Source organism: Calypte anna, chromosome 10 (genome assembly GCF_003957555.1).
Source record: "Calypte anna isolate BGI_N300 chromosome 10, bCalAnn1_v1.p, whole genome shotgun sequence".
Lineage (NCBI taxonomy): Eukaryota > Metazoa > Chordata > Aves > Apodiformes > Trochilidae > Calypte > Calypte anna.
In genome coordinates, this window is record NC_044256.1 from 1,965,990 (window position 1) to 1,991,994 (window position 26,005).

The 26,005-nt window shown below is 46.5% G+C and overlaps 2 protein-coding genes across 6 annotated transcripts in view; one reads left to right on the forward strand and one right to left on the reverse strand.

The window, feature by feature from the left end:
* Window positions 1–20,367, forward strand: part of TMEM266 (transmembrane protein 266) — an 88,868-nt gene extending 68,501 nt beyond the window's left edge. For all 5 annotated transcript variants that reach the window (XM_030456976.1, XM_030456977.1, XM_030456972.1 and 2 more), the window contains 3 exons: window positions 2,290–2,476; window positions 13,139–13,189; window positions 19,418–20,367. In XM_030456976.1, coding sequence (XP_030312836.1) covers window positions 2,290–2,476; window positions 13,139–13,189; window positions 19,418–19,953 — 774 coding nt within the window. In that variant the 3' untranslated portion in view covers window positions 19,954–20,367. The remainder of the gene's footprint in view (window positions 1–2,289; window positions 2,477–13,138; window positions 13,190–19,417) is intronic.
* Window positions 20,368–20,455: 88 nt separating this feature from the next.
* Window positions 20,456–26,005, reverse strand: part of ETFA (electron transfer flavoprotein subunit alpha) — a 31,742-nt gene continuing 26,192 nt past the window's right edge. Inside the window, 3 exon segments of the mRNA XM_030457035.1 lie at window positions 20,456–20,563; window positions 21,323–21,403; window positions 24,659–24,724. Coding sequence (XP_030312895.1) covers window positions 20,525–20,563; window positions 21,323–21,403; window positions 24,659–24,724 — 186 coding nt within the window. The 3' untranslated portion in view covers window positions 20,456–20,524.

Genomic DNA, 26,005 nt, shown 5'->3' on the forward strand with positions numbered 1-26,005 from the left:
GAGTGGTTCCCTTCAAGGTTCTGATTGCTACACGGTTCAGTCACTCTTGGTAAATGCTTAAGCTGCTTAAATTAGGTGTGATGCAGAAATACAAGCTGACTTTTAAGTACTTTTATCTATTTGTGTTATAAAACACCTGCCAACTTTTTTTTGCTTCCATGATGAAAATATAAATCACATCCCATTTCTAGGCTGAAACTGAGCATTTTAGTGGCAGTATTTCTTTCCCTGACACACAGGAATGCTTCTGAAGGATGAGATGTGAATCATAGAAAAACAGGAATGATGCCTAATTCTTACTGACTTTTAGCTTGAGCTATGCAAGCAGATATAGTTAGGCAATGGGTTTTTTCAATAAAAACTCCATATTATTTTTTTTTTGCTATCATGTTTGAGGGCATTTATTCCCCTAAACATAGTGACTAGCTGGAAGCATATCCTTCCCTGCTTTCAAGGTAAAATGTAAGATTTTTTTGATATTTTATTTTATTTTTAAGTCAAGGATGAAAACTGAAATTCTCTGTGTTGTAAAGTTAAACCCCAGACAGTCCTTCCACAGCTGACTGATGCATTCATACTGGCACCTGTAGTATGGTACAGGCCCTCCAGCCTCAGGAAGCTTGGGGGTGGCTGGGAAAAGAATGAGCATTCCCCACTTTGCTCCCTCTTCCCAGCTGCTAGGTTAACACAAACCCCACCATCTGGGGCTGCCATGGAGATTTCACTGGGGAATCAAGGAGCAGGGCTCTGCTTTGACATTTGATGATGCTACTTAATCCACTGACTGCCACTGCCAGAGGACCTTTGGTTCAGAGCAATGAATGTTTCTTACAGCCAGCAGTCTGTGGCTGCCAGACCTCTGTGCACTGCTTTAAAGACAGAGAAAAATCTGTGTGCTTTGTTACAACCCTACATCAGGTGGTTTGAGTGGGATCTGGAAAGTTTAAACTGCCCTTTTGCTCTCTAAAATTGAGTCTTGCAGTGAGCCTTCCTTTTATTGTAGTTCCTGCCCTTACCTCTGGAAAGCAGATAGTCTCCAGATGTGGCAAACTGGAATCCTTTTTTCTTTCCTCTTTTTTTACTTTCAAAAATCTGTGGAAACTCTGTCTTGTTCCCCCTCCACTTGCTTACAGAGTTTGGAGGAACTGCTGGCTCTCTGCAGTGTTCCTGGCTTGGCACTGTGTCTGATGTGCTCCTCTGTGGCACACACCAGGTCTGCTGAGGGATTCCCAAATCCAACAGCAAAGCAGATTTGAGTCAGCACCTGAGAGGCAAGATCCAGAACCAGATTCATTTAGCCTACATGCTGTTACACACCAGTTTTCAAGCATCAAGGTGCTGTTTCCATCTCTGCTGTAAATGTGGAGTGACAGGTGCAGTGTGGCTTGCTGTAGCATCATGCTCTCTGATGGCTTTTCAGGCCTCAGGACTGTGGGAAGCCCAGAAATGCTAAATTTAAATGCCTGAGCCTATTACTCACCTCATTTGCTTTTGCCTCTCAGTCTCTCAATAATAAGACATGACTTGCTCACTGCTATGCTACTGAGCTTAAAAAGAGTTTTTTAAAAACTCTGTGCAGCCCCATAGCTGTGCTGGGTGGCAGAGGGGAAGGACAGCAGGATCTTGTAGTGCTTATCTAAAGATTTAAAGGGTCTCTGCAGCCTTTCCAGAAAAATGCTTTCCCTTCCTGCATTGTGGGAGACCTGTGGCTGTCAAACACAGGAGAAACATGCTGTGTCCCTCAGTCAGATTGTACCTGGTAGCTTCTGTCTTTTTGTCAGGTGTCTGCTTCACAACCACCAGTCATGAGGCAAATCCCCTCCTGCTTGCAGAAAGTCCTGAACTGCTGTGGCTCACAGATTTCAGAGGAGTAGCCAGAAAAGCAGCAATCTTCCCTAGGATTTTCTGCACACTGCTGAGGAGATTTCAAGTTGGATGAGGACTGTGGTGTCCCTTTTAGAGTCAGTGGAGAAGGACCGTTGTGGGTACTGCTTTTAGGGAACCTCTCTACACAGAAATCCTCTTTAAAAAGCCCAGCAGGTTGGGGATGTTTGTCATGAACCTAAATCCCTAAATGCCTATTTTAGTGGTCTTCTGTAAAGATTTCATTTTCTTTGGCAGTTAGATGGTAGAAAATGGTATCTTTAGGATGCAGACATGTATTGCATTTGCTATAACCACTCTGGAGTGGTTTAGTGATGAAATGAGTAACAGATCCCTACATTTAGAACACAGACTTCTCACCGTGCTTATGTGAGAGTCACTATGTGCTGTTCTTTTTCCTTCCAGTTTGAAATCAGGCAGCTGAGGGCCCACCTTGCCCAGCAGGATTTGGACCTGGCTGCAGAGAGAGAAGCTGCCCTGCAGGTCCCACATGTACTGAACAAGCAGAGCAGCACCAGGTACAAGGTGGTGGCAACTGAAGATTCTGATGATGAGGCCACCGAGAACATCACTGAGCTGCGACCTCCCCCAGGTGAGTGCTGCCCCTGTGCTGCTGCTTGCTGCCACAGCTGATCCCATCCTGCAGCTACTCCACACACTAAATACCTTCACACTACCAGACAATTGGTTACTTTCCCTTGAAATTGCATTTTCCCATTTGTCCAAAGAGGCTGTGCCCACTCCAAAGCAGCAGGAGCTGCTGTGTTTGCATACAGAGTCCTAACAGAGCCAATAAAGTTACTCAGGAGGAACATATCTGATGTACCTTCCCCAGGCCTCATGATTAAATCCATCAAACACCAGAGAAGCAGCAGACAAACCAGAACTGGCAAAGTGATAAACACTCTGAGGTAAGAGGAGGGAAATGGAGAAGAACATTGACAAACAATTTTGGTGTCCAGCCACTTCCATTTCAGTGATTCAGAGCTGTGAAGGTCGCCTCTCCTGGAGGCTCTGTTCTCACCAAGTGCTTAAAACTGGCACTGCTGGACAGCCCAGCTGAGCTGAGCCAGGGCTGCTCTGGAGCCAGAGGAGGAATCATCTTCTGGGTGTACAGCTCCTGCTCAGATGTCTGAGTGCTGCTTGGCTATGGGGAGGAGCTGTTTGTTGGGCAGGTGTGTGGTTCAGGGGAAGATCAACATTTACCTTAACTTGGCTCCATTTTTATCATTCAAGTGCAAGACCAGAAGTATTTTTTGAAAATTCTCCTTTTTCCTGTGATGCCCCAGCCCTTATAATGTAGTGCAGAATGTGTACATAATCTCAGTAACATTTAGTGTAATATTCCAGAGGAGGGAATACTTTCTACCCTAGTGTTATGTTAGTCTGCTTTAGAAATATTAGCTTGAGTATTTTAGCAGGTGGGCAGTATGTGAATATTCCTGAATTGGATGTTTGCATGGTATCTTTATTTTGGTTAAGCTCCTTAGAATTAAAGGCATGGAAGTACTTTCCATTAAAGATTTACCAGAAAAAGCTCACCACACATTTTTATAAGGTAATCTTTTCCATTCCCTACATAGTCCTGAAAGCACATAGAAATGTTTTTTGTTTTTTCTTCTTTATAATAAGAAAATGCTAACTACAGTTCAGCCATTAATTATTCCTGATTTGAAATTGTATTTAAAAGCAGACAGTTGAGTAGACTGCTCCCTAAAATGCATTTCCCACTTTTTTGTAGCATTTCAGAGGTTTCCCCAGTGGATAGACTATTATTTATGCATGTGTTCCTTGAGGGTTACATTTGATACTGGAGGAGTGTTGTGCACATTATGAGGTGGTTTGCTGAAATTTTAGAGCTGTGGAGATTGATCTAAAAATTCTTCTGTCCAAGATATTCATCCCAACATCCAGGTTAACACCACTGCTGCTGCTTTGTGTCTCTCAGGAAAAGGCTGGGCACACACACAACAGATCCCCAGGACTGATTTCTACCTTCAGCTAGGTTATGTGATCAGAGAGGTTCATGGTTTTCCTTGTGAAAAAGATGTTCAGCAAATAGAAAACGTGCATTGCTGTACACACTGGGCAAGGTGCAGTTATGTTATATTCAAACATTCATATTGAGTAATTAGTTTCTGATTCCCAGAAGTCACCTAAAAATACCAGAAGAAATACTTTTTGTGTGTTGTATCATATATTACATACAATGTTTTTGTAGATGCAGTGAGTGCTTGTCTTGCAAAGCTAAATTTGGGAGACTTTTATTTCAACAATTGTCCTTTATGTTGAATGAGACAGAAGTTGGACAGAAATGTTTTTTCTGTGGTCTAATAGTGGGGGACACCCATCCTGGGCCCAATTCAGGTTGTCTGAGAAACCACAGTCCCAGCAACACCTTTCAGTGCTTTAGTTCACAATCCAGGTAGCAGTCAAGGGATGTATTTAGGTGGTGTGGGATCTCCCAGCTCCTCTTCTGCTGAGGGACATGAAGCACTCCTGAGACATCTCCACAGAGATTTCCTGTAGGTGGTTCCTGTGTCCTCCTGCTGCTCATGTGCTGTGGTTCCACTGCCTGTGCCATCTTCAGGGCTTCCTCCATCAGCTGCTCTGCCTGGAACTGGCAGCCACTGGAGTGACTTGGGTCACAGCTTATGTTTGGCAAGTTACCCTCTGTGTCAGGCTGCAGGAGGAATTGCTTTGCATCCCTTTTCTCTAAGATGTGTTTTTCATCCCTAAAGATTCCAGGCTGATTCCTGCAATTAATATGTTCTGTATGCCACACAGCATTTGTCAGCTTTGATGAGTATCTGCAATTGCCTACTGCTCTGCCTAGTTGGAGGAGAAATAAAGGACCAAGTTGCTAATACTGTTAAAATAAAAGCTGCCATTCACAACCACAATTCAGCTGTTAGGCCCAGCAGCCTCTGATGTACTGTTCTCTTATGCTCTGGCAGAATATTAACCCTGCATATAACACCTGAGGTTAGGTATGGCATGGAATGCATGGGTTTGTGCCAAACTTAACTTTGTTGGCCTTAAAAAAAACCCACTGACTTCATAGAGCCTTGAGTTCTGCCAAACCCAGCAAGCTTGAGTTGGCTAGAGAATATACTGCATGAGAAAATGGGCTATTCCATCTCCAGCTAATCTTATTTCCCCCTTCTAGTTTGAACAATGGAAACATTCAGGGCAGAATACTTGACCACGAAGGGCTTATGGAATAAGAAAGCATTCAGGCTTTTTACTCATTTCCCTACCTGGGAGTTTTATGGGATAGTGAATAAGTTAGAGCTCCCCAGGGGCAGCTGTAGCTTGTACTCTGGTATTTACACTGGATTTTGTGCAACCATTTACTACAGCATTCAGTAAAGTAAGTCAGGTAACCCCACCTTAGGGATTTTGTGTAGAGACACACACCGTGGCCTGCATCAGGAGGGTTCTGTGTGTGCTGGCTGAGCTGGTGGCTTCCAGCACATGTTTTCATCCAGGTTTTCTTCCCACAGAGCTCTTCCCCTTTTTATCTGAAGTGCCTTAATTGCTGGTATGAGACTGGGAGAGACAGGAGCTCCAGTCAAATAGTCAATGGGCTCTGAAAGACTCCCATAACTAATATTTCATCGTGTCCCCAGCTAATACTTCATGCAGCTTCTTGAAGGGCCACTCCTTGAGGCCATCCAGCTGTAAGCTGTTTGTGGCCTGGTCAGGCTTCTGCTAATTCTCTGCATAATGAACTGATTGCTGCCTCATGTGCTTCTGTCTCCCCTGAACCATGCACCAGGAATCCTCCTAACACAGCAGGGATGACTCTGTGGAAAACGTATGGATCTACAGGATTGTCTAATTATTCTGGCTAAGAAGCAGGAAATCTTAACTTGCTTTTAACTGAGGTTTTATTTGTCTTGCTGAAGGACTGATCTCCAGAGTGGACAAACATGAAGGCTAAGCTTCAGCATACAAGTCCCAGGGTCCCATTATCAGCCCCAGGGAAGATGATGGACTCAAGGACAGGTCTGTAGGAGCTATAAACCCAGGGCAAAGCTGTGGCCTTGCTGCACTGTGAGCACTTCACTGGGCTTCTCTGCCTCAGTTTGTGAAGAGCTTAAGGTGAAAGCTGTTGCAGGAGAAAGCACAGCAGCATCACTCATGAATTTCAGGACCATTGTGGTCAGCCTTTCTCTAAGAGCAAGGGAAATATCCCAGGTTCTATCATCTCCTTTCTTCTGGTGGTTACCACTCGACGTGATGGCAAACATTTTCCTAGCTGTTTCTCTCTGAATTATCAAGGAACTTTTCTCTCTTACTGAGTTCTTACTTCCTGCAGCACGTAACTTCTGGTGAGAATAACATCTAATGTTTTCTGCTTGGGCACAAATCATTTTTAGTGTTTGGTATACAAAGTTCCAGGCTTCAGGGCATGCCAGGTTCACAATACCCCATATAGTCATTAATACTTCCCTTCAAAATTTATTATTCTTTAATCCCCCCATAATATATGAATTACAGTCCCCAGTGGAAATTCTTCGTTTTCCTGCATCATTTCAGGTTTTGAAATTGTACAGTACTGCCATAGTTTAAGATTAATATGCTACCCTGCTATTCCTAGCTCTGCTTCTTTGGGTCACAGGAAGCTTATTTTAGCTATTGTGAGTAAAATTTCCATTTTTATGAGGCTAGCAGCAGACTGTCTGCTTTGAGGGGACTGCTGCAATTTATGATCGTGCTTGGAGAAAAGTAAAGCCTGCTCTCCCTGTAGATACCCACTGTTTTACAAGGGAAGAAAGCAGGGTGTTGGGAGGGGAACCTGAAAATTCTAGAACCTCAGAGGATTTCTCTTCAGATTATTAAGCTGAGAAGGCAGAGCAGGGTACTGGGGAGGATTATGTCAGTTGTTCCTTTCAGGTCAGTCTGAGCAGGTTGACACGTTTAAACTTTACACCAGTTCCTTTGGTGATCATCTGTTAGTGCTCTAAAACAGCCCTGTTACTGCAGAACAGGAGATAGAAAATAGTTCATGGTAATTTTCAAATGTTGAAATGTATCTGCTTTGAAGCCTGCTCCTGGAAATGGTTTTATCTGCAGTGCCCTCCACTGCTGATTCAGCTCCATCTCTCTGCAGGGTTTGGCTTCTCTGTAGGTGCCTCTTTCAGGCTTTGTGGTTCTCTGTGCACTGATCACCCAGGCAGGAACCAAAGCAATTAAACCTTAAGCAACACTTCCATAAATGTGTGTGCAGTTAGTGAAGCTGGGCTCTTGAATTTCATACTCACCAAATGGGTGGGGGAAAAACCTCTCAGTTCCAGAAGTGGTGAGCATACAGTCAGGCATGTGAAGTGGAAATTGTCTCCCATCATGCCTGTGCAGAGGTGTGAAGACATTGCTGACAGGGACAGGAACACAGAACTGGAATGTTTCCCACTGTCTGAAAGTGCAGCCCCTTTCATAATTACCCCTTTCATAAACACATGGTGCTCTGTGTGACAGCAGTGATGGATTGTGCCCTCTGTCACCACTATACTGCTGCTCCAGCATCTCACTTTTCTAAATTATTCAAAATCTTTTCCTAATTCCCAGTCTGCCTTTATTCCTTGCTAGTTTATAACAATTTATTTGTGAATCCTTTTGTTTAAATCATCCTTTCTCTGATGTTTACCCAGCACATCACTGTGTTACTGATAGCCATCTGCTTTCTCAACCTTGGCCAACCTTGTTTTGCTAGACTCAACAAACGTGGCTGCTTTGCAGACCCAGATCCAAGCTGCTGTGTTTGCTTCAGGCTCACTGTAAGAAGCCAGCTCAGATGGGAAGCTGTTCATCCATACTCATAGAGAAGAAGGCTGGAAAGGTCCATCCTCTCTCCAGAGCCACCAGCCATGCTGTGACACACACATCTCAGCCATGCTCAGCTCAGCACCCACTGCAGGGAGGTCCCCCACCACCCAATCTATTCCCAGTTAAATGGTTTATGTCCCAGCAGTACCTACTGACAATGAACCTGCTGCAAAATCCAGGATTTCCTCCTGCACCACCTCAGCTTCAGGTTGATTTCTTCTTCTTTAGAACCAGGGTGAATCTGTTGCTCTGTTTTCTGTGCAAGCTCTTTGACAGCTCCTCCTCAGATGCACAATCTCTGTGCTCAGGGATCCACCCCAGCTCTGCAGGGACTGGGTATCCATGAGTGGAACATTGCATTCAAGTGGCAAGCAGGACTGGGGGTTTTTAGTGGTCTTTATGGCAAAGTACATTTTATGCTACTTTTCTTTTGCAAATGCTTCTAAGTGGTAGGGGCACTTCAAGGAGAAGATATGGGTGTGATGGTGGTGAAAGAGCTGCTTCTTTAGAAACCTACTAGTGAAGATTGCTTTCAGGAGGAGTGTTGGAGTAAGTAAGACATTATTCTACTCTAAGGACTTACATCCTCAGCAGGAGGCTGCACTGCAGAAAAAACCCCACCTTCCAGTACAGAAAATTCAGCTTTGAGAGCCAGAAGGGAGTAAAATTAATGGCAATAAAAATGATGAAATCAAATACTTATAATAATGAAATATTTCAAGAGAAACACCTTGTCTAAGGCCAATCTGAAAGGTGGGTAACTGGTATTTTATGTATGCAGGGGAGCTGCAGACCCATTGACTAAAGTCACTGATGAAACCACTAAAGGTCACTGCTGAGGGATTTTAGAAGCAACAGAGAGTGGGATGTCATTTGTGTGTTTCACCAAATCTATTAGGTTTTTATAGGGCCAGGAGAGAGATAACAATGTTGCCTCTCTCAGATCTGGGTCAGATGAGATGATAAGGGACTGTACTCTAGTTTGTTACTCCTGAAACCATTTCAGTGTGTGTTCTTGGTCTTGCAGGAAAAGAAACAGGCAGGGAATTTGAAAGCCTTCATCAGACAGAAGTCCAGTCACTGCTGGACAGATCCTGACCCAGAACCATGTGCTGTGTTCAGAGGCAGGGATTTGGGTAGCAGGCCAAGAGATGGGACTTAATCCCTTTGGTTTGACTTCAGTGCACATGCAGCTGGCAGCAGTGGTTGGTTACAGCGTCTGGGGAGGATGTTTTGGTTTTATGGGAGACAGGGAGGAGCCTGAGCAACCTTGCCAGCCATTCTGTCTGCTGAGAAGCCTTGCTCTGCTGTCTCCCTGTGGTCCCATCTTCTGCCTCACCTTGTCCAGTTCAGTCCTTGCCATCCCCCTTGGCAGGTCAGGCAGGGGCAGGTGTCTTTTGTCCTGGCAGCCCTTCACACCCCACACTGCTCAGTAGTGCTCAGGGACCAGAGAGAGCCTCTTGTCTCTGCTCATTCCTTCTGCTCTGCAAAACCTCCTCTCACCTCCACTCCTCCCCAGTGCTGCTGCCCAAATTACTGCTTCCCATTGCTCTCACTTCCCAGGGAAGAATGCAGAACCATTTCTGTCTGCCACAGGATAGGCTTTCCCATGGGGAAGAGCCTTACCCTTCCCATTCTTCCTTCCCAACTCACAACTGCTGGATCTCCATCACCAGATTTGTCACCAGATTTCCTGGGGTGAAGCCTTTCATTCCTTACCTCTAGATGTGGCACTCAGGGACATGGCCCAGTGCTGGGCTTGTCAGTGTTGTGTTTATGGTTGAACTTAGAGAGGTCTGTTCCAGGCTAAAGGATTTTGATTCCTTCTGGTGCCTCTAGCAAGGGGATCCCTATCACCATCCACAGACATTTTTCCTAACGTTTCCATTTCCAGGGGAAATAAGAGGAAGGTGTTTTCTCTTTCTACTTATTGTCAGTTCCTTCATTTACTCTAAATGCCCTTTGGGTGTTGTTGTAGCTAAGGACTTCTTTGTGGAAAGTTTCTTTTGTGGAAGAGGAGTGCAGGTAACATTGCTACCTGTGTATTTGAGGAGTGGGTTGATTTCTAGGAGAGGAGGAGAATTAAGTCTTCTGGTGGAAAATTCCAAGGTGGCAGAAATAAAAAGAAAATGGCATGGCCAAGAAAAGCCACACAAGTTGCCTCAACACACCAGGGAAACTATGAAGAAGGAAGCATTTCTTAAGACACCTCTCTTCCAGAGCTGAAACTAAAATACCCTGACAGCAGAAATCACTGTGTGGACTTTAAATAATAAAAGCAACCTGCCCCCTTCCAGGCTGCTCTCCCCTGCTCAGCACAGGAACTTCCTGCATGCCACCAGCTCCAAATGTCCCTGTACTTCTGATTTCACCTGACTGCCCCCACTGAGCACTGGGGATTCATCTCCTTGTCAATCACCATGAGGTCCTGCAGCACTGTTCCACAGCAGTCTGAGTGCTGTGCTGCTTATTTGTGTGTAATAATGCATTTTATGTCCACAAAGAGTTGCCTCCCATTGTGCATTTGTGGCAGGGTTTTAAACACCTTGCTTTCAGCAATGTGGAATATAAAGAGAGAGGACTGCAATAGTTTATGGCCTTTTGTGCCCAGAGCAGCTGAGACTTCCGTATGACTGAGATGAGTTTGTTCTTTGTGTTTTAATGGAATAATTCAGAATTTGTTGTTGGAATAATTTTTCTGCTGTTGTTAATCCATTGCCCTTCCTTGGCTTCTATTAATAAGAAACTATTCCAGGTAAATTTGTAAATATGAATTATATTTTACAATCACCTGTGTATATATTTATATATTTTATTTATAAATAACAGTATTTACAGTCAAGCAATGTAAAGCAATGGCATTGGTCCAGCCATCACATAACACCATGAAATGAATTAGGCAGTGAGGCAGCTCTTCCAGTCTGGTGCACAAGTGGGCACACGTGGAACCAGCAGAGTCTGTGACTTTCACAGAGCCCTCTGGGTGGGACATTGCAGGAGTTCTTTTTCAGGACCTTTCCCCTGGCATTTGCTGATGCAAAGAGCAGTGTGGATCTTGTTGGTAATGGGCTTGAGAGCAGCTGATGGGTTTGAAAGCAGTGTCCTGGTGCCTGTCAGCCAAGAGGGAGCCAGGCAGGCAGGGCAGGAATGGATGCAGTCCTGAAGACCTGGCTGGAGCCGTGCCATAAGGCATGGAAAGCAGATGGTCACTTTTTAAAGTTGTTTTTTTGTCTGGAGCATGAAGCATCCTGGCATTTGGGGCAGAATTTAGTGAGCCAAAGGCAACAGGAACCCCCCAGCCCCCCATTCATTGCTCAGAGTGTGGCCAGGGGCTCCCACCAGGTGAAGAGGAGGGGAACCCCCCCATGCAGAGCACACCCTCACCCAGGCCAGCTCTGGTCTCCTCATTTCTCCTCCTAGAAACAGACTCTTGAAGTTAAAGGTGGTGAAAGTGCATTCCCAGAACTCCAGCAGGCATTGTCTGAAGGTTTCCTGCCTGAACAAGAGCTCTGTCTCTCTGGGCTGGTGGGTTTGATGGCATTTAGAGCCTAAATTATGCATGATTGAAATGAAGTGTGTTTTAGTAGCAGATAGCTGGAAAGCCTTGCAATGTACTCCTCATTCAGAGGCATTGCCTTGAGCTACTCTGAGGCCTTTTTTTTAAATTCAGACATTAGCACAGAGCACACCTCTGACTGCAGGCATTTAAAGATCAACAAGGGCCAAAAAAGCTTTTAAGATCCAATGAAACCAGAAAAACAACCACATTGCCTTTCAGTGTCAGGTTAGATTGCTTCTTAGGAGTGCAGCTATTTCAGGTACAGAGTGCTCAGAGATTTGGGTCTTGTTGTGTGGAGAGTGTGCTCCCCAGCAAACATCTGTTCCTTTCACCTGCAAACCACAACGTGCTGTCAGGAGGCAGCTACAGCCACAGAGACCCAGGGGGAGGAAGGAAATCTGGCTCAAAGGGATGAGCATGGTTTTCTGAAACATGGTATCAGAAAGAGCACTTAGAAGGAAAGAAATGCTTTTAGCGGGCAGGGCAGGTGCTTGTGAGCTTGGAACTGGTCCTGGGTTGCTGATGCTGTTTTCTTAGCAGCAATATTTGGGTTCTGCTCAGAACTGAAACAAGAAGAGTTCCTCATTGGAGAAAATCCACGGAGGCTTAAGGACAACACGTAGTCACCAGTATGGTTCAAGTGAAGTCCTTTATACAATTCACACTGGCTTTATAGAGAGCCCTTGTTTATATAATGACACCTTGCAGGTGGCTGTATCTTGGCCACAAATCCTGTTCTCACAGAACTTCTGCTGGCTACATCATTATCCTGTTGTTCTCTTTTCTACTGCCAGCTTCCTTATCTTTTTCCCATAGCTCATCTTTCAGTAACCTTGGAACTAGGTCTCCAGGCCCTTAGCTTACTCTAGCTAAACCTCAATAGTCAGGATTGCTCACGTCTGTTTTCTCCCAGACAGTTTCCCAACACCTCATTTGTAGCACCTGTAAAATGCTGTGCTTTTCTGTCAGGTAACAGGTAACCCTGCATCATCTAAAGCCTCTGCAGGTGATGCAGCTGCTGCTCTCCCTGGTGTGGTCACAGCTTCATTTTGACTTTCCTGCTGCTGAAGCTCAGCTGTACTCAGGACTGGGCTTGACCTGTAAACATCTTTATAATGTATGTTTATGCTGTGCTATATATTACATATGTGTGTGTTGTAAGCAGCAAAATAACTATTCATTCTGAATGTAGAAGTAAGACAATTTTAGAGTAAATCTAGAGTAAACTGTGGATTTACAGCTGGTAGGGAGCTGGTTTGTCGAGCTCCAGGTTGTGTTCCCCAGAGCAGCTCTTGTGCTGAGCTGGGGAGGAATCTCCACGTGGACTTGTGAGGCTTTGCTTGGCCATCCCAGATGAAGCAGGGGAAGTTCCAGCCTTTCTTTGGGAAACACACTGGATACAATTTTCTCTTTTTTAAGTTAACTGCATTTCACAGTAACCCCTGAAAAACACTGAAGGGAAAAAAGAGTGCAGAAGCACAGGAAGCTGCTCAGCAGCAATGGTTGTGTTGTTGCTTTCAGCATGGTAACAGCATCAGGCTCAGGAGGGAAGTGCAAAGGGAACTGAGGAGCACTGCTGGACCACATGAAAAACAAAATATTGAATAAAAACAGAAGTATTTCTACAGTCTCTGGACAGATCATGGAGCACAATTCCTTTGGAACCCCGAATGCCTCATTCCCAGGCTGCTCCCAGAAGGACTGGGACAAACAATAATCTTGATTTTGGCTACTACCAGGGGGGTGCAAAGCATTTCAAAATCACACCTCATCTTCTGGCCTAAAAACACCTTTCACGGGGTGGAATGTCAACCATTTACTCACATAAGTAGCCTTCTAATGGCTGCCTTTTTGTTCTTGCAGAGGATGACATGAATAATTACATCAGCAGATACTACAACGAGCCCAGCAGTGGTAAGTTTTGCTTGCTCTGTAAACCTGAGCTGCCTTTTTGCATTGCAGCCTGTGTTGGAAACCAGGTGGGACTGAGCAGTGATGCAGATCTGTCCTGGAGAGGAAAGGAAACCACTCTGGCATCTCTTGGTTTGCTCCCTGGAAAGCTGCACCAAAATAATACTGGTGTTCCCAAAGGCTGAAGGGCCCCAAGTTCCTCTGTTGGAGGCACTCAGTTCAGAGATCTGGGAGAGGGTAATGCTCCTTAGTGAGGCTTCCAGTCTCTGGAGGTTGGAATGGGCCTGAGAGTGAACAGTGTGCACACAACGGCTGAAGGGCAGGGGTGTGAGCTCAGCCCAGCCCCATGCCCACCCTTCCTGGGCTGGGTAAGAACCCTCAGGGGCAGCAATGTCTGTGGCCTGAACTCAGGTTCCAGGGGGTGTCCCCTGAAGTGGCACCCGGGGAGCAAGTGAGGCTGGGAGGGTGGGTATGGAGATGGAATGTATGGTGTATATATGTGGCCCAGTACAGAGAGCCTCAATGTATACACGTGGGAATGGATAAAAAAGATGTCTGTGTCTGCAAACAGACGTAAACATAACCCCGAGAAAATGCAGGTAGGTGTGTGGGAATGACAAGTGATATGGCTATAGGATAAGTACAATGATTATTTAATCTGGAGGGGTTGGCTGTAAGCTCCATAGAGTCTATAGGGGTGTATGGTTGAGACACTGTGATCTATAGGCTCCAGGTGTGCAAAGGTACATGGAGGGACAGCCCCTGTGTCAGGGTTTAACACTGAGCCAGCAATGAGCTGAATGCTCTCTGTTCATCCCCTCCCTGATGCAGAAAGGAGAGAAAATAAGGGAGAGAGAGAGACTGATGGGTTGGAAACTGAACTGCACAGCTTTAATGAAACAGGAAGGATAAACAGGAAAAAATAATAAATATATACAAATATACAGGAAAAAACTATACCACGTTCCTCCCCCCTCCCCCCCAGTAACTCTCACATCAGCTCCAGTTGGGAGCTGGAGGCAGAACACACAGGAGCAGAGGCAGAGGAAGGGATGGAATCCTCCCAGGATGCTGAAGCAAACAGGGAGAGGCTGAGTGCAGGAGGCAGAGGAAGGGGCTCGGCCCTTGTGAATCCCTCACGTTTATGGCAGGTGTGATGCTTGTGGGGTGCAGCACTCGGGGTGGTCAGTGCTGCTCACTGAGCTTCTCTGCTTCTCCCCAAAGGAGGAGCCCAGAGGGGGCTGAGCTGTGCCCTCTGCTTGTCTCTCTCTGGAGCACAAGCTGCTCCTCAGAACCCAGCAGGGGCCTTGGGCCCACAGCCCAGGTTCTGGGCAGACCCAAACCCCCCGGGTTTGTCAGTCCCAGGAAGAGGCCCAGGGAGAAGCTGGCTGTGAATCCCAGCCCTGCAGCTGCTCAGCTGAGACTGAGCTGGAACTGAAACACCAGGGAAGGGACCTCAGTGCTGTCCTGGCTCAGGGCAGGGCCCTCAGGGAGCTGCTGAGGGATGGGGGAGCCTGTGGGTTCTGGAGAGGGAGGGATGGGGGGGAAGGGTCCTGTGAGGTCCTGAGGCTGGGGAGGGGCAGGACGGGGAGTTAGGATGGATGAAGTTGGTTTGATAATTGGGTAATCGATTGGGAGTCCTGGTTCTGATCGATGATTTGGCAATCGACTGCAATTCCTGTTTTTTTGATGAATGATTGGGCAATCGATTGGTAAGCCTGCGATGGTCGATGAGTTGGTGATTAACTGAAAACCCTTGAAAGTTTGATAATTCAGCAATCGATTGGGAATCCTGTTCTGAGCGATAGTTTGAGGATCGATTTTTTTCCCTTCTTATTAATACATGATTCAGGGATTGATTGAGAAGCCTGTGATGATGATTTGGCAATCAACTGCAAATCCTGGTTTCCTGATCAATGATTCAGCAATTGATTGAGAATCCTCTCTGAGCACTGGCTCACTGAGCAACTGAAGTTTGTTGAAAGTTTGACAGTTCTGTGGTCGATTGAGAATCCTGTCTTGAGTCGACTGATAAGCCTGTTTCACTCAATAATCTGGCAATCGATTGATAATCCTGTTTTCACTGGGGAAAAAAAACACCCCGACATCTATTTCGATCGATAGCTCGGTACTCGATTAACGAGTCTGTTTCGATCGATAGCTCGGTACTCGATTAACGAGCCTGTTTCGATCGATAGCTCGGTACTCGATTAACGAGCCTGTTTCGATCGATAGCTCGGTACTCGATTAACGAGCCTGTTTCGATCGATAATTTGGCAATCGACTAATCAGCCTGTTTCTATCGATGATTCGGTAGTCGATTAACGAGCCTGTTTCGATCGATAATTTGGCAATCGACTAATCAGCCTGTTTCGATCGATAACTTGGTACTCGATTAACGAGCCTGTTTCAATCGATAGCTCGGTACTCAATTAACGAGCCTGTTTCGATCGATAGCTCGGTAATCGACTAATCAGCCTGTTTCGATCGATAACTCGGTACTCGATTAATCACCCTGTTTCGATCGATAGCTCGGTACTCGATTAACAAGTCTGTTTCGATCGATAGCTCGGTACTCGATTAACGAGCCTGTTTCAATCGATAATTTGGCAATCGACTAATCAGCCTGTTTCGATCGATGATTCGGTAGTCGATTAACGAGCCTGTTTCGATCGACAGCTCGGTAATCGATTAACGAGTCTGTTTCGATCGATAATTTGGCAATCGACTAATCAGCCTGTTTCAAGCGATAATTTGGCAGTCGACTAATCAGCCTGTTTCGATCGATGATTCGGTAGTCGATTAACGAGCCTGTTTCGATCGACAGCTCGGTAATCGATTAACGAGTCTGTTTCGATCGATAATTTGGCAATCGACTAATCAGCCTGTTTCGATCGATAGCTCGGTACTCAATTAACGAGCCTGTTTCGATCGATAGCTCGGTAATCGACTAATCAGCCTGTTTCGATCGATGATTCGGTAGTCGATTAACAAGTCTGTTTCGATCGATAGTTCGGTACTCGATTAACGAGCCTGTTTCGATCGACAGCTCGGTAATCGATTAACGAGTCTGTTTCGATCGATAATTTGGCAATCGACTAATCAGCCTGTTTCGATCGATAGCTCGGTACTCAATTAACGAGCCTGTTTCGATCGATAATTTGGCAATCGACTAATCAGCCTGTTTCGATCGATAGCTCGGTACTCGATTAACGAGCCTGTTTCAATCGATAGCTCGGTACTCAATTAACGAGCCTGTTTCGATCGATAGCTCGGTAATCGACTAATCAGCCTGTTTCGATCGATAACTCGGTACTCGATTAATCACCCTGTTTCGATCGATAGCTCGGTACTCGATTAACAAGTCTGTTTCGATCGATAGCTCGGTACTCGATTAACGAGCCTGTTTCGATCGATAGCTCGGTACTCGATTAACGAGCCTGTTTCGATCGATAATTTGGCAATCGACTAATCAGCCTGTTTCTATCGATGATTCGGTAGTCGATTAACGAGCCTGTTTCGATCGACAGCTCGGTAATCGATTAACGAGCCTGTTTTGATCGATAATTTGGCAATCGACTAATCAGCCTGTTTCGATCGATAACTTGGTACTCGATTAACGAGCCTGTTTCAATCGATAGCTCGGTATTCAATTAACGAGCCTGTTTCGATCGATAGCTCGGTAATCGACTAATCAGCCTGTTTCGATCGATAACTCGGTACTCGATTAATCACCCTGTTTCGATCGATAGCTCGGTACTCGATTAACAAGTCTGTTTCGATCGATAGCTCGGTACTCGATTAACGAGCCTGTTTCAATCGATAATTTGGCAATCGACTAATCAGCCTGTTTCGATCGATGATTCGGTAGTCGATTAACGAGCCTGTTTCGATCGACAGCTCGGTAATCGATTAACGAGTCTGTTTCGATCGATAATTTGGCAATCGACTAATCAGCCTGTTTCAAGCGATAATTTGGCAGTCGACTAATCAGCCTGTTTCGATCGATGATTCGGTAGTCGATTAACGAGCCTGTTTCGATCGACAGCTCGGTAATCGATTAACGAGTCTGTTTCGATCGATAATTTGGCAATCGACTAATCAGCCTGTTTCGATCGATAGCTCGGTACTCAATTAACGAGCCTGTTTCGATCGATAATTTGGCAATCGACTAATCAGCCTGTTTCGATCGATAGCTCGGTACTCGATTAACGAGCCTGTTTCAATCGATAGCTCGGTACTCAATTAACGAGCCTGTTTCGATCGGTAGCTCGGTAATCGACTAATCAGCCTGTTTCGATCGATAACTCGGTACTCGATTAATCGCCCTGTTTCGATCGATAGCTCGGTACTCGATTAACAAGTCTGTTTCGATCGATAGCTCGGTACTCGATTAACGAGCCTGTTTCGATCGATAGCTCGGTACTCGATTAACGAGCCTGTTTCGATCGATAATTTGGCAATCGACTTATCAGCCTGTTTCGATCGATAATTTGGCAGTCGACTAATCAGTCGATTACTAATCGACTAATAATCAGGCTGATTAGTCGATTGCCAAATTATCGATTGAAACAGGCTGTTTAATCGCTTACCGAGCTATCGATCGAAACAGGCTGATTAGTCGATTGCCAAATTATCGATTGAAACAGGCTCGTTAATCGAGTACCGAGCTATCGATCGAAACAGGCTCGTTAATCGAGTACCGAGCTATCGATTGAAACAGGCTGATTAGTCGATTGCCAAATTATCGATCGAAACAGACTCGTTAATCGATTACCGAGCTATCGATCGAAACAGGCTCGTTAATCGAGTACCGAACTATCGATCGAAACAGGCTGATTAGTCGATTGCCAAATTATCGATCGAAACAGGCTCGTTAATCGAGTACCGAGCTATCGATTGAAACAGGCTCGTTAATCGAGCACCGAGCTATCGATTGAAACAGGCTCGTTAATCGAGCACCGAGCTATTGATCGAAACAGACTCGTTAATCGATTACCGAGCTATCGATCGAAACAGGCTCGTTAATCGAGTACCGAACTATCGATCGAAACAGGCTGATTAGTCGATTGCCAAATTATCGCTCGAAACAGGCTCGTTAATCGATTACCGAGTTATCGATCGAAACAGGCTCGTTAATCGAGTACCGAGCTATCGATTGAAACAGGCTCGTTAATCGAGCACCGAGCTATCGATCGAAACAGACTCGTTAATCGAGTACCGAGTCATCGATCGAAACAGGCTGATTAGTCGACTGCCAAACTATCGATTGAAACAGGCTGTTTAATCGCTTACCGAGCTATCGATCGAAACAGGCTGATTAGTCGATTGCCAAATTATCGATCGAAACAGGCTCGTTAATCGAGTACCGAGCTATCGATAGAAACAGACTCGTTAATCGAGTACCGAATCATCGATCGAAACAGGCTGATTAGTCGATTGCCAAATTATCGATCGAAACAGGCTGATTAGTCGATTGCCAAATTATCGATTGAAACAGGCTCGTTAATCGATTACCGAGTTATCGATCGAAACAGGCTCGTTAATCGAGTACCGAGCTATCGATCGAAATAGATGTCGGGGTGTTTTTTTTCCCCAGTGAAAACAGGATTATCAATCGATTGCCAGATTATTGAGTGAAACAGGCTTATCAGTCGACTCAAGACAGGATTCTCAATCGACCACAGAACTGTCAAACTTTCAACAAACTTCAGTTGCTCACTGAGTCAGTGCTCAGAGAGGATTCTCAATCAATTGCTGAATCATTCATTTAAAAAAACCCAACCCACCCACCAATAACTGAGCAGCCCAACCCACAGCCAGGATTTCCACACCATCACCAAACCATTTGACTTTCCAGGGCCCTCCCTGGATCCATGACACTGGCAGACTTTCAGGGGATGTAAATCGAGTGCCAAATCATCAAACTTTGCAGTAACCCCAATCAAGTGGTGAATGATCAAACTTTCCCTCTTCTTTTCACTGGTGTGAGGGGCAGGGACTGGGGCTGCCCAGGGCTGTCTGGGTGCAGGGGCTCCACTGTGGAGCAGGGGGGGGCGGGGTAGGGCCTGGTGCTCTCGCAGTCCCTGGGGACACAGGGAGGGTGGGGAGTTTGGGGGGGTTCTGGAGGCTGTGTGTGGGGGTGGGAGCGCTCTCCTCTCCCTGCTGTGTTTCTGTTGTTTCCCTCTCTCCTGACCCCTCTCCCTGTCCCTCTCTCTCTCTGCTCTGCAGACTCTGCTGTCCCCGAGCCAGCCCCCTGCGTGGTCACTGCCGCAACCGTCGACATCCATCGCTCCAACCTCTCCTCTGACCTCCTCACCCTGGAGCTCCCTCTGCAGCCGGGCACCGCTGCCCCCTCAGGCCCTGCCTCTCTCTCCACCCTCAGCTCGGGCCCCCAGCCCTGCAGCTGGACCCCGGCCTCCTCCCCAGACTGCAGCACAACCTGTGAGGACACCCTGGAGCCCGGCACCGACCCTCACACAGACCTGGTGCCCGCAGGGCAGGAGCTGCTGGGGTCTGTGCCAGAAGGGGCCTGCGTGGCACAGAAGGGTCTGGATCCTGCCCCCCCGAAGGTGCCCGGCCCCTCAGGCCCCATGGTAGCCAGCCCTGGCCTGGACCACCAGCTCAGCACCTACAATGGTGGCAGGCAGGGCAGCCTCGACATCTTCCAGCTCGGCGACTGCCCGCAGGGTGCCCCCCCCATTGATGAGAAGTGTGGGGTGGTGGGGCCCCCAGAGCCACGACTCAGCAGAGTCCCTGAGCCGTAGGGACAACCTGGGGGACACGTGCACCGTGCCAGGGTACCAGGCAGCCACGGGCAAGGTGGCAGAGCTGGAGGGGACCCGTGGCAGGTCCTGCAATGGCCGCCAGCGAGGAGCCCGGCCCGCATCGCCTCTCCCCACAGTGCACAAACCTCTGGCTCTGGGCCAGCCGGGAGTCAGCAGCTCCTCTGGGGCACAAAGAACCTTCCAGCAGCCTCCTGCCCCGCAGTGCCTGCAGGGACAGACCGGGGACCTGTCCTGCCACCAGTCTGGGGACAAAGCCACAGTGCCCAGGGGTACAACAGAGCTGCTGGACAGCTTGGGCCCAGCCTAAACCCTCACCCAGGGGTTGAGCAGAGCTGGAGGGGATCCGGGGATGGGAATAAACACTGGCAAACACCCGCTGCCTCCTGCCTTGTCATCCCCCTTCCCCGTCTCCTTCCTTTTACCCCCACGCTGTGTGCCATCCCATCACCCCCCAAACACACCACCATGGTGACCCCACCTCTTTCCAGCACAATCCTTTATTGGCACTTATTCCACATCTGAGCTGCAGTGCAGGGTCCATGACTGTGGCTCACTTCTTCTTCAGGAGCTCCGTCATCTCCGGCACCGCCTGCAGACACCAGTGCCAGGGTCGGGTGTGCTCCCCCTGAGCCCCCCCTGATGGGGCTCCCACCCTCCCGCCCAGCACAGAGCTCCAGGGGCCACGGGTCACCCCAGCTCACAGCACTCCCCATTTCTCTCCTCCTGAATAAAGCCTCTTAATTATTTAAGAGAGCTACATTTCCATTAGGTGGAAATAATGCATTCATACAACATTTATTAAGGAAATTGCCTACACGGTGTTTCGGCACAATATGACTTTGTCTCTGGCTCACAAAAGGCCCCTGCTCACCCCGTGCTGGCAGGCACTGCTGCAGCAATGGCATGAAATGCTGGCACAGCTTCTGCCCACACCTCCCAGCAGAGCTGCAACCAGCTCCTGCCTCCCAGCTCCCTGTGCCCAGAGAACCCCAAGTGCCTCATGGGCATCACTGAGGCAGCAAGCCCAGACAAAAATAAGAACTCCTCCTGCCAGCTGGGTACTTTCATACTTGGTGAAGCTTAAAAACGCACATCAAGTACCTCTGGGCAGTCATTTCTCCAAATGGTTCCTAGTCAGGAGACTGGAACAGAGGCTGTGACACTGCTCCCCCCCACATGAGAGCTTCTACTCAAAGGGACTGAATTTTGAGCATGAAAATAATGAAATCCTAAAGCACATCATTTAACTGAACACCCTCACACAGACATCTTTACCACCTACTAGCTAAGTTATCTCTGAAGCATCCCCCTGAAGAGCTCTCCCACACATCTCCAGGTTTAACCTCACCTGAAACAAGTCAGCCACCAGCCCGTAGTCTGCCACCTGGAAAATTGGAGCTTCTGGATCCTTGTTAATAGCAACAATGGTCTGCAAGAACAGCACAGCACTGTGTGAGCAGGTTATGTACACAGATACACAGAGTAAAACACAGATCAGTCTCTGGGGCCAGATGACAATGACAGGCTTTGCCTAGGAACATGGGCTATGCTCTCTCCATGCCCCTAAAAGCACAAAATACAGATCATGGCATTTAACATCTTTTCTTTCTGCCTGAAAAACAAACACACACCCCAGCAGCCCAAAAATCTCCATTCCCTGCTCATTCCATACACTGGGGCTAACCCTCTCCTGCTGAAAAGAGTCTAGAATAAACATTATTACAAAAGATTACCTTCAAGAGGTAAGCCACGCTCTTACAGAAATATCTTGGAGGGAGCATGTAAAACAAGCACTATAAGTGCCTAAAACCTCTGGATTTACTATGGGACATCATCTGAATTGTCACACAGTAGAAAAAAAACCCAGTGCCCCTGGTCCAGAGAAATGCCTGTCTTGGTTTACACTCTGCTTGGCTTAAACTCTGGCAAAACACACATGGGTGTGCACACAAACACCTGGAGAAGGATGGAGAGTGCTCTGTGCTCCATGGGGCCAGAGGAACACGAGGGCTCACAAGGGTCTAAGCCCCAGTGCTCTGGTGCTTGTGCTGCCACCTCAATGCAGCTCCCCAGGGCAGCTCTGACCCCACACTCATTCCACACCCTTCCCTGTCATTCCCAGGGAGCCTTGGCTCACCTGGGTTTTATTCCCTCATGCAGTGTCCTCGTCATACAAAACCAATGACTCAGTGGCATAAACCTTTTGGCACTAAATCCAAGTTTGCAGATCCTTGTGTTGTGTTTTTAGGACCACAGCAGCTGCAGGGGAAGGAAGCACCTACAGCAGAGCACTGCTGCTGCCACCTTCTCACCAGCTCAAAAGCAAAGACCTCCAAGTATTCCAGAAATACTTCCCCTAAAGCATTTTTCAAAAGCTCCTCTTTGGTTCTGCTTCATTTACCCTGTTGGCAATGCCAACAATTGTGCAGCAGGGAAAACAAAACCCAGGCTGTGGTACCTGAGGGCTGTGGGCTCTGTCCTTACCTCCGGGTGTCTGCAGAACTGTCTTAACCTTTAGTCTGGCAATCCAGTCCCTCCCTGGCTCCACTGCCTGAACACACTTTCTAAGACCTGGTTCTCTACCTCATCCCTACCTCAGACATTCCATGGTAAGAAGCAAAAGCATCAATTTGCTTGCAACAGAACTTGGCCAGCTACATCTCTTAAGAAGAAAAGATATCAAACTACCTCGTGGAGAACTGAAAAATAAAGAAAGCAACAACCATTCCCCAGTTCTCCTGAAAAGCTGCAACCTTGCCCTTGTCAGAAAGCACCTTGACTACTTTGGAAAACCAGTCCTGAAGTGTCCAAGCTCACAGTGCCTGACACTTCACAGTGCTGAGGGAAGATGGGGGATGCTCCAGAGTTCCCACAGCTGCATAATTCCTGATGTTTGTACAAACTGGATCTGTTTGGTAACTACCACACCTCTGTGCTACGGCTAAAAGGAAAGCAGAGCCCATTCCAAACACCAGTGAAGCTGCTCCTCACACCACACACATTTGCTTACACGAGAAAAGCAACACTACATGGGAGAGAGGAAATCAGTAAGTACACAGGGACACTTCATCTCTCCTTATTTCCTATAAAAATATCCTCAAAATACAAAATGTGGCATCAGAAAAGACAAAAAGACAGAGGGTTTGCTCTTGCAGTAAAAGATAAGATTGCTGCTCAATAAATATATCCAAAAAATTGTATCAAAGGAAATTCTGGCACTTTATTGGGTTCCCAGTACTGCTGGCAATCTTGACTGAGGGAAGGCAGGAGATAAACACAAACGGGGACAAACCAAGTCTTAAGCAGCTTTAAATACACAGTTCTCAAAGGCCAACACTGCTCTCATGTGCCCACGGTGCCCCTCCCCTAGAAGCACAGCTGGAGACTGAACACCTCAAAGACAATCTTAATGCCATGGCCCATCAGTTACCAGCCCAGTCCAGAGGGAGCTGAGGGTGACCCTGGTGGTGCCACATGGTGACTCCCACTGCTCCCCTCTCACCATCCCTGTTCCCTGTGCTGCAGGTACAGGAGCCTGCAGCACCACTGTCCCACTGAGAACACTGCTACAGGTACTGCACTGCTGTTATTCACCCTTCTCAGGGGCAGCCTTCATCCCAGCTCCTCATTCATCCTCAGTGTTCAATTTTCTGGGTTTTTTTTTCCTCCACTGTCTCACCTAATGCTCACACAGCTCAAGTCCCTGTTTTGGAAAACAAAGGTCCTCAAAAGGGGGATGTATCCCAAATCCAGCTCATGTGATCCCCATCCCACACCTCCTCCACCCCCATTTAAATATTACATGCAAAAAGAACTACTCTGTAAGAAAACACAGATTTCTGTACCCCCCTCTGGCTTTGGAAGCACAACCACCAGTCACAGACACTCACTATTCCATCACTGGTTACACACAAGGATCTGCCTGCAAACCCTGGCAAAACATTTCCTTGGTTTCAAAAACCATTAAAGGGTTTTGCTTCTGACAGAAAGCATAAGTTTGTGCCCTGGAAACAGAGCCAAACCATAGGGTTCCTCTTCTAAAAAGACCTGTGGGGAGACCAGACAACCTTACACCTCTTGATGTTTGGCACCTGGCAGTCTGATGCACAGGTAATTTCTGCTCCTCCTCCCAAACACTGCCCTGGGGACCAAACTGCTGAGTCCCATTTTGCATTATTTGCTTTGGCAATGAATGAGTTAAACCTTTTAAAGTTTTCCTGCCCTTTTATAATAGGTTTCCATTTGAATGGCTAAAGGCAGGAATGTCAGAGACATCTCTTACTTTATGGAATAATAACTTCCTAATTCCAATTGCACATTGCTATGCATGAATTAATATGTCACACTCTGAAATAAATGCAAATGGAACCACTGTCAGGATTCACCACGTGTGCTTTGGGCTTGGGCTTTTTTCTTTTGTTTTTTAAAGAAACAAAGTCAGTTAGCTGCTTCTACTTACCATGGTGGGTTGTAGTGCAACGGAGTCTCTCCTGTGTTAGATGTTTTGCCACAACATCTCTTTCTGGCAAGGCTTAGAGGGCCAGCATGTTTTAAAGAAGCAGACAAACTGGCAATTTTACTATTAAAAAAACTGGAAAGATGGCTAAAGTGCTGATGTAAAAGCAAGCAAGTCAGTTCCTTTCCTTCCTTGAAAATCTTTTCTACCACATCTGTCTTTATGTACCTTGCTGTCCTTCATCCCAGCCAAATGTTGGATTGCTCCAGATATTCCCACAGCAATATAAAGTTCCTAAAAGAAAACAAAAATGAGACATTTTTGGCACAGATGAAGCCTCCATAAGCTCTCAGAAACTTTGCACAAAATCAGATGCACGCAGTAGGTTTTACGTTGGGTTTCAACATTAAAAGTTGTTATTAAAAGGCTGCTCCTTTCCTTGCTCTGGAATGCAATGTAACTGTAGCAGGAGTATCTCAAAGGAGCACCTGGCAGAAACAGATAAAAGGAAAAAAAAAGAAAAAAAAAGCAATCTATCTAGATGAAGCATCAGATACTGTTCAGGTAGAGGACAGGTATCACCTGTGACCCTGGAAACTCCCAATGCAAATGTGAAAATAACCTAACAAATGGATAACACAGGTGCCTAAATAGAAAACCTAAGTTGGGGTTTTTTTTTTATTTGAAGTCTCTAGGATCTTCTCCATAAAACAGAACACACAAAGCTGAAATTAAGGTATTTAAACCTTTAAAAAGTTGTTTCCCATGTGGCAGGATGAACCATTTCAGATACTGAAGCAGGCCAGTGCACTACACACTTGCAGAGACAGCTTCTATGATTTATCCCAGCCCTCAACACTCCTTGGCTGTGAAGGTTTTCCTCCCCCACTCACCTCACACACGAGCAGAATTTCTCTTTTAAAACTACCAAGGTTAGTCCATATTTAAGAACATACAAATTTAACTCAAGTAATTACTCTGGGCGACAGGGAGGGTGAGAGGGTCCACAAAAAATCTTATCCCTGTGCAGCCCAAGGTGTGTATTAGAGTTAAGTGGCTTTAAATGTGAAGGAGCAGCCAGAGCTGTGGAACAGCCCCAGAGCTACAGAAGCAGCCAGTGAAGGTGCTCTGACAGGGACCCTGCTGACTGCTTTTTCCATACAGGTCTTTAGAGCAACTACAGAAAAAGTAAGACAATTTCACTCTGATGTTTCTCCAGCTCCAGAATTCACCTGTTCCATCAGTTTTTAAGTAAGGCTGGATGAATACAATTTATGAAGCTTTTCTACATGAGCTGTCTCCTGTAAAAACTGAAGGGGAGGGAAGACAGGAGTCATCCTTTGCAAGCAAAACACAATCTATGTATTTCCACAAAAACACAGCTGTTGAAGATGCTCAGAAATGTCTTGGCCTCAGTAGTTTTCACCCACTACTTTACTATTGGAGGTCAACCCCTTCTAACCACAGCTGCAACAAACACAGTATGTGCATGGAAGAACTCACAGTGCAAAAGCAATATTTTAATTATACCAAACAGAAGAACAGGGAATGCAGAAGAAATTACTCCAACATCAC